Source organism: Dipodomys ordii, unplaced genomic scaffold (assembly GCF_000151885.1).
Source record: "Dipodomys ordii isolate 6190 unplaced genomic scaffold, Dord_2.0 Scaffold12, whole genome shotgun sequence".
Lineage (NCBI taxonomy): Eukaryota > Metazoa > Chordata > Mammalia > Rodentia > Heteromyidae > Dipodomys > Dipodomys ordii.
Genome location: NW_012267228.1, coordinates 1,593,169 through 1,602,000, shown reverse-complemented (window position 1 = coordinate 1,602,000; position 8,832 = coordinate 1,593,169). Strand labels below are relative to the sequence as shown.

The window sequence follows — 8,832 nt, the reverse complement described above, 5'->3', positions numbered from 1 at the left end:
GATTTGCTGCCCGAGCAGCGGGGGAGGGGCCGGGAATGCTCTCGCTGCTGTTCTAGCTGCAGCCTTGACGTTCACAGCCATTAATTCTGTGCTGAAGGAATTTTCTAAAAAGCCTTTCCCCCAACTTTTTTTTTTCCTTATCCTAAAAATAAAATCTAAAAAAAAATAATAATAAATTAGAGGAGAGAGAGCCGTCGGCTGTGCTGGGGGCCGTAAAGCCGATTGACTGGACGGAAGCTGGGTGACTGGACCCCAGGCCCAGGCAATTGGGAAATGCCCCCCCCCCCCGGCTCCCAGTAGGAGCTGTTGGCCCAGGAAGGGGACACGGCCCAGGCCTGGGGATGGCAGCCATCCCGAGTGCCCAGGACACTTGCTCTCCCACGGGGTCGCACTCAGTCCTTTCCCAGCACCTCCTTCCATACCGCATGGGACAGCAGAGACAGCGGGCCAGTCTCTCCCTCCCCCCGCCCCCGCCCCACAGCCCAGCCCCTCTGGTCCCCAAGGGTGCGCTGGGCGCTGGTCCCCCATCACAGCCTGGCACCCACTGTCTCGGGTCTGGCGCTCTAGACCGGACCTGCCAACGGGAGCCTGCAGCCCTGCCTCCCCCCCCTGCCCTGCTCCAGCCCCTCCAGATCCACATTCCCCAAACACTCCCGGCCCCTCTGCAAACATTCCCACCCCCTCCCCCAGACCGCTGAGCCGCAAGCACTTCCCAGTCACCTCCCCATGGCTGCTCCAGGTGTGCCCTGAGGCAGGTTTGTAATCAGCTTCCCAGATGTGGCCAAAACAAACCCGAACTAACTCCTCCCCACCCCTCACTCGCTGGGCTGGCCACCACTTCCACATCGATCCAGGTGTAGGGTACATGAGTTTCTCCAGGGAGAAAATGTGCTCTGGGGAAAACGTTTATTAAATTTCGACTAAAATGTGAATGACTGTATTGTCCAGCTTCCTTTCTGAGCAGAGTGACAGTAATCTAACTGTGCCCAGTATTAGGGAATTCAGGGGAGGTGTGGGTTGACGGGTTGCCTACTGTGTGTAGGATCAAAGGAGAGGCAGGCTCTCAGACCTGGACAGCAGCTAGTTTTGGTTCCCCTATGAGCCTCAGTTTGCCTCTCTCTAAAATTGGCCAACCAGTGTTCACCGATCCCAGCTCCCTTCTGAGGGCAGGCTGGCCTCTCCCCATCACGCTGGCCGCCTCCTGGGGGTCAGCTCAGCTCTGCCCACTCGACCACTAAATCCCTGACATGGCAATTTTACTACCAACTGGGATTGCACTGGTTCCCTCCCGCCCCCCCACCAAGCCAGCTGGAGGGGAAAGTGCGGGCAGCCGGGCCTCACATCCTGCCTGTAGACCCCCTGCCCCAGGTCCCAGCGCTTCTGCAGGTAGCACCAGGCAGCGTGCAAAAGCCACGGTTCTGTACCAAGCCGGTGCCCGGGGGCACCAAGCGGAGCCGGCGTGCATTTCATTTTTGGTGGCTCCTTGACACCACAAGCTTGGCACAAAAGGCAACTTGGGACCCTGGAGGCCCCGGTAGAGTGAATGGGAAGTAATGCTCCAGTGCGGGCCTCTGTTTGGACCAATGGGCCGCGGTGATGTAAGAGGCTGGCGATGGAGCAGGAACTGTCTGTACCGTCTTTGCAATTTTCCTGCAAATCGAAAATTATCTCGAAATAAAGCGATTACTTTAAAAAAAAAAAAGCTGCATGTGTGGAGCGCGCCTGGGAGTTCAAGGCCACCCTGTGCTACACCGCAAAGCTGTAAGACAAAAACCAGGGAAACACAAATCCTGAAAGCCGACCTTGCTGCTCCCATAAACCTCGGCCTGGCTCCGGGCCCCCAAGGCCTCGCTCAGGGTGACCCTGGCCCCCACGGCCTGAGTCCCCGGCACATGGGGCCTTGTCTCCTTCATGTAGGGAGACGTAGGAAAAGGACAGGGAGCAGGTGGAGCTGGGCAGGACACACAAGTGGTCAGATGGATCCAACGGGGCGATTCCGGCAAAGCCAGTCTAGGAGAAAGGACTCTGGACCCGCAGGACGGTGGTGCCCTGGCAGGGCCCGCCCTCCGGGCATCAACTGTCCACTTTGCCCACCTCGCTCCACCCTCTTAGGGCCCAGGGCAACGTGTCCAAGGTGGTCACATGCAGCCAACCTCCACACCCCGGCTCTGAGCCCCAGCCTGAGGGTAAACTGAGGCATGGGACAAGCCAGACGTCGGCTGTGTGCCGACCCTGCGAAGGGGGGCATGGACTTGGCTCTGGCGAGCACCCCCAGCGGAGGGAGGAAATGGGTCCCAGTCAACATGGGAGCTGCCCGTCCCTCCAAGGATGACAAGACACTTCTGCAGAGGGCCGGCACCGCACAGAGGGCCAGCGGCCCCCTCAAACACACAGCACAGCCGTTCCCTACCTGGCCTCAAACTGCCTAGACCAGCCAGATAAACAGAAAAAGGGAAAAGAACACAGCACCTCTGTAGATCCTTCCAGAACTTCAGGGAGGTCCCCCTGGAGGAAGGGGAGGGGGTCTCAGTCCCAGGGTCCTGAGTTGACAGAGACAGCTGGACACGCTGGGGAGCAGCCAGCCCCACCGGGCACAAGCCCTTCCCCAGGAAGCAGCAGGCCAGGTCCCTGCTGCCGCCGGAGGCCGGGACGAGCGTCTCTCAGCTGCCCACGGCCCGCCCTGCCGCCCTACAGATGAGGAAACCGAGGGCCCAGCTGTGCCAAGCCTCGAGCTCTCTGCGCTGTGAGACTGTCCTGTGCCCCCTGCCCACCTCCAGGAGTGCACGGCTGGCCGGGCCCTCCAGCAGGCTGCGTGGTGCTGACACTCAGCGGCACTGCCCTGGCCCCAGCACACACATATCACAGGGGGGACAGTGTCTGAGCAGTTGTCTGGCGGGTGCTCCCCCACAGTAAGGAATGGAAGCTGGGAGGGGAGGGTGGCAGGTCCCCTCGGGGGGCCCTCCATGGCCAGATCCACACACGGCTCCTGGAAACTCAGTACAGGGAAGGTCCGGCTAGAAAGCTAGAGAAACTGAGGCCCACCGAAGCGCAGCTACTCCTAGAGAAGGCCACCCCAAACAGAGGCCAGCAGGAGAGGGGGTGGGGCCTCGCGGGAAGGTGATGGACAGCGGCCAACCCCAATCAGGGCAGTGGCCTTTCCTCAAGGCCACGCCCCACCCCCTGATATTTACTGATCACAGCCAAAGTGGAAAGTGCAGAGCCAGTCCCAGGGGGCCTGCGGCCTCTAATGCAGCTGCAGGCTCCCCGCTGCCTCTTCTGCTGAGATTTATCTATCGGGTTCCAGAGCAGGGACTGTGGCCAGGCACGGGGCATCCAGGGCGGGAGACAGAAGGGCCTCGCGGGCCTCTGCCGACCAGGCCTGGGCCCGGGCCTGGACGGCCTGTTTGGTGGCGCTTTTGTTGAGAGAGAAAAACAACAAAAAGCCAAAGGCTGTGCTCTAGGTAACTGGGATCAACTCCACTAGGCTGGGCTTAAGGGACTCTGGGGGCCTGTCTCCACTGGGGGACAGCAAGCTGGTTTTCATGGCAACGCCCACGCGGTTGTCAGCGCTGGAAGTACCCCCCCCACACACACACCCAGTCACCTGGCCCAGCCACAGCCAGGCCCCCTCCAGCACCTGTGGGCATTCACAGGGACGTGGGCAGCAGCCTCCCCCCACCGCTGACTACAGGACCCCCCCAAGGTGCTGTCCAAGCCCTCACCCCCTCCCTGCGGGACCCCCAGGCTCAGCCTCTTCCCCACGCTGTGCCAGCGTGGCAGCCTACCACTCCAATGTCCCCATCTCCCGGACACCCAGACACTTTAGTCCAACGTGGCACCAGGGACAATGTCACCAACCGTTCCTAGGCCCCAGTGGACAGGGACGGGGGGGGGGTGACTCACCTCTTTGGGGGGCTGCCATATCACAAGGCCAGGCCCCTTCTCTTCTCCCCCCTCCAGAGACCCCCAGAAGCCCAAATGACACCTGCTGGCTGGTGTTCAGATGACAGGTGCAGGCTTGGTGACTGCCTGGCTCCACTCCCTGCCCACGGTGTGGCCCGGCCAGTGCCGGCACAGACACACGCCTTCCTTCACGCAACACCAGCAGCCAGGCAAGCGCTACCTGCGACAGCGGAGGCCGAGACACGAGGCCTAGACCTGGAGGGGCCATCTCCCTGGGGGTCAGGGTCCTCTTCCTAGACACACCAGCTCTGGGCTCATTGCACATGTCCTTCCCTGGTGCAGAGGGAAGGGGGGGGGGGATCTTTTAGAGGTTGTGGCCTGCCGGCAGGCAGAAACCCCAGCAACTTCCGTTCAGGTGGCCACAGATGCCACCTCTGCTATCCCTCTCAGCACCCACCGGAGCCAGGTACAACTTGACACTTCTGAGAGAGGAGCTCAGCCCTCGGGCAGCCACAGCCCCTGCTGCCCCTGCGGCTGGACCTGTGCAGCCGCGGCAGAGGATCAGCCTCCGCAGGCCCCCAGGGAGATACCGTCACAGACAAGCCACCAAATAACCGCATCCCAGCCCCAGGGGACCTGCAGCTCCAGGGCTGACAATGGAGCAGGGGCAGGAGCAGGAGCAGGAGCAGGCTGCAAGCCCCCAGACTCCACAGCCAGCCACCAGTGTGCCGTCCAGCGCCCAGCTGTGCGGCCCAGGGTGAGCCCCTCCTCTCCAAGCCCGGCTTTCTCTCAGGGTGTGCACTGTCCTTTAGCTTTCTCACCCAACACTGGTGCTCTACCCCTTGAGACGTAATTCCCTTTCTGGCGTTTTGGTCTTTAACGGGACACACAGACTTTCCTGCCCTGACGGGCTCTGAACCGGAGTCCTCACATCTCAGCCTCCCGAGTAGCTAGGATTACGGGTGTGAACCATCTTTAAACTGGGGTGATAGCAATGCCTGCCTGACAGATGGTGAGCGGCGCGTGCTGGTGGAGAGGGGTGCTCTCAGAGTCAGGGCGGAGCACGTGGCCAGCACATATTGAAGGCTTGGGTTCTATCCCCAGCAAGTGAGTGCACACGGGCGCTCACACACACACACACACACACACACACACAATGTGTGCTCTCCCTCTCTCCCTCTCAGACATAATCCTCTCCTTACCACACCCCTCCACTTCGCCCCACCCCTGCTCCCTTCACAGTCGGCTTTGATCTCTCCTCCAGCGCCTGACCCCCCCCCCTGGGCACCCATCTGTTCGGCACACCTAGCACCATTCTCGGACGGCTCCTCTCTCTCACTGCCCGCACCTGCCATTTCCTGGACCCTGTGAGATTTGTATCTACCCACGTCCTTGGAGAAGGCACTGGCTCTTGTCTAGCATGAGGAAGCAAGGGGCTCAGAGAGGGCAAATGACTGCGCTGAGTCACACAGTGGGGTCAGGATGGGCGCTGACGCCCTCACCCCACATGCCCGGGAGCTGTCTGCCTCTCTGCCAGCCCTCCTCCCTAAATCTTGCCGAGGGTCCCTGCCGGCGCCTTGGCTCTGGGCGCTCGCTCCCAGCCCCTGCTGCGCAGAAAGCCCAGCTTGGCAACGCTCTCCTCCACCCTCAGCCGATGCAGAAAATACCTTCCTGGCACGTGCACCCACCCACCGCGTGCCAGCCTGAAGCTGCCTCCGGCTTCTTCTACCTTTACTATAAAAAGACACCTTGAGAGCGCAGCCCAGCACCCGCCTGTCGTGTGTCTTGTGATTTAAACATGAAGGGGATGGTCACTCAAAGGCTGGGTTGGGGAGGAGAGGCTCTCAGTCTCAGCTGACCCCACTTTGCTGGGTGGACCCTCGGCCTCGGTTTCCCCATTGGCATGCTCTCCTGTCGAACAGGCTGTGATCTGAGGAAAGAGATCCAAGCCCCATGAAGGGGGGCGGAGGGGAGGGTAACTGCTTTCCTTCTCTGAGACAGAGTCTGTGTAGCCCAGGCTGGCTTTGAACCTGCTATCTTCCCATCTGGGCACAAGGCAAATTTCTTGCCTTGATTTCTCTTCCAAAATATCCCAGCAAGCCCCAGCCAAGTGTGCTACCATAACCAGGGGCAAAGGTAGGGTCTTCCCAGCACCTCTGCCTCTGAATGCTCTGGGCGGTACCCCCACCCCGGCAGCACAGCGGCGCGCAATCATTTCCTGCCTGCCGGGGTGTGCAGCCGGACCCTCGGGGGCCAGCCCATGGGAGGCTCCAGAGACACCCGCGGGGCAGAGGCAGGAGCGGCAGGTGCCGTTTCCAGGGGCCTGGTGGCGACACCCCACTCACAGGACCACACGGAGAGACGGGTCCTGCTCCACATGCATCCCACCAGGCCATGGTGCCACACAGGAACTCCCAGACACACCCACCCGGTCCCCTAGAGGCGCCAGCCTCTCCCCCCCCCCATCCTGTCCTCTGAGTCTCGGTGGCCCCCGTGTCCCTCCAGACCTCCACCCCAGCTCACACCAGCCCGCCACGGGCCATCTCCATGGCTGCAGCCCCCGTCTGGCTGAGCACAAAGCAAGCTCAAGAGATCTTTGCGAACGAAGAGAAGGAAGAGGGGCTCTGCCACCCCCGTCCCTCCTCCTCCCAGCCTCCCTCCCACGTGCCTTCTAAAAGGATCTCCAGCCGCCCCAGCCGCTGGCACAGGAGTCTGCTGCGCGCCGCAGGTGTGCTGCCCCCTCCCGTTCCCAGGAGGTCTCCTTGCTGCCCACGCTGGACGGATCACAGTGCTCCCACAGACTCCTCCGCGCCTCCCCACTGCTGGGAGGCTGTGCTGACTCCACTCCCCCCAGCATGCTGCCCCCCCCCGTGGGTCCTCCAGCCTCTCTCTGCAGGCCTCTGCCCGGTGCCCCCTCTGCACGGGATGCTGCCTCCTGGTCCTCAACTTCCCCAGCTTCCTCCTGCTCCTCCACGGCTTCCCGGGCCCCTTCACGCCACCTCTCATGACCCTGCGGGCCACAGGCCGGGCTTCGGGTCACTGTACCAGCCAGAGTCACGGGAACCTGAGGCACGGGGGTATGGGGGGCTGCAGGGGGGACAGGGCGGGGCCACACTGCTGCAGAACAAGCCAAGTGAGGGCACTGCCCACCGTCCAGTACCAAGCCCAGAGCCAGGCCAACCACGCTCCCCGGCGACAGGCTCATCCGATCCCACACACACCAATTCCCTCACCCTGTCCTGAGGCAGCGGCCCTCACCAGGGCCGCTCCCACCGGCCTCCCCTCCCAGAGATCAAAGAGGCTCAGAGAGGCTCCGGTGCCCACCGAGGACAAGTGACAGAGCGCTCGCAACTCCAGTGTACTATCAAAGCACCAGAAGCGCCCCTGCCCCCCCAGGCATACCCAGGGCAGTGCTGGCCTGTGCTCACGCTGCCTGCCCCTGAGGCCACCTGCAAGGGCCTCAGCCAGGCGCCCCTGTCCCAGGTCACCCTGCCCCGGGGCAGTTATCTCTGAAGGGGCCCGGCCCCTCCTGGACAACACCCCCCCCCAGCAGGGTGAGTCACCGCCCCATGGGGGGTAGGCCGTGGGAACCGGGGCAGTCCTTGTCAGAGGGGGAGTGGAGAGCAGCCAGAACCCCACAAACCAACTCAGCAAGGGGCCAGCACAGCCGCTGCCCAGAGAGGCCTGGAGGGAGGGCGGACACACTCAGCCTCTTGGCCTTTCTTCCAGCCCCAGGGCCACACCGCCAGGTGGGGCCAGCGGCCCCTGCGGAGCAGGGCCGGCCCCGGGGTGGAGCTGGGACCCCGCTGCCCCTCACCCGCCCTGGCCTTTCACTCAGGGGCTGAGACAGATGGCGGCTGACAGGGGAGCGCACCGCAGACGGCAGCCCTCTGGGAAGAAGGAAGGCCAGGCCTCCAGGAGAGGCCGCCGAAGAGGGACGGAGGCCGGGCTCAGGGGACTCGGCTGTTACCACAAGGCTGGGCTCAGCATTTTGCAATGCCGGGAGTCATTTTGGGGCCTCGTGACTCAAGGCTGCTGGGAGAAGTGACCTCTTGTGGCACACAAGCCCCTCTCTCCCTCAAGACCCACACAGAGCTGGGCACCGACCCCCGCCCACCCCAGCCTCAAGACATCAGCAACTGGTGCACACCCCAAGACCACCACATCATCCTCCCCCTCCCCGGGCCCGGCCTCTGCCCACCCTGGCTGCCTGGACCCGCCAGAGCTCCCAACACACAGAGCTGTCCGGAAGACAGCAAGGCCCCACACAGTATCACGCGGGTACCGAGGCCAGTCTGCCTTCAACTCCCACCTCCGCCAGGTCCCAGCTGTGTGGCCTGAGCAAGTGTATTAACCTCTCTGCGTCTGGTTATCTGTTCCATGGGCGTGAGTGTAAGAGGGCACACACGCCAGGTACTCGCACACTGGTGCTAACTACACTGCTAAGTGCTCAGGATTTGCTGAGTGAAGAAAGTTGGCCTGGGACTGGCTTGCCAACCACTTGACCGCTGGAGAAGCCCACTGGTCCCCCAGTACCAGGGTCACTGGCCAAACATAAGGCCCGCCCAGTGGCACCCGCGGTGTGGCTACTCAGGGGATGTCACCAATGGCCCTGGTGCACACCTGTGATTCGGACAGCCTGCCCCACTAGTGCACACACACCTGCCGGCATGCAATGGTAACCAGGAGGCTCGGGGGCTGTGCACACTCCTTCGTTGGGCACACGCTTGCTCTGAGCCCGGCACTCACCTGTGCCCCTCCCCCTCCCCCTCCCCCTGCACACCGGGCTGTGTCATGGGATCTCTTTGGGAAGCACCGGGTACCGAGGGGCAGCCCGGCCCCTCCTGGGGGACGTGGGCAGGCGCCCCGGGGACCCCCCCCCTCGGTGGACATCCGCGTCCCGCCCCACGGGCCTGGGTCCTCGAGGCG

General features: G+C 62.9%; 1 protein-coding gene across 1 annotated transcript in view; it reads right to left on the bottom strand.

The window, feature by feature from the left end:
• The window catches only part of Plxnd1 (plexin D1), a 37,426-nt gene that overhangs the window by 27,683 nt on the left and 911 nt on the right, over positions 1-8,832 (bottom strand). The window contains 4 exon segments of the mRNA XM_013010334.1: positions 1,803-1,907; positions 4,124-4,236; positions 6,610-6,967; positions 7,721-7,793. Coding sequence (XP_012865788.1) covers positions 1,803-1,907; positions 4,124-4,236; positions 6,610-6,967; positions 7,721-7,793 — 649 coding nt within the window.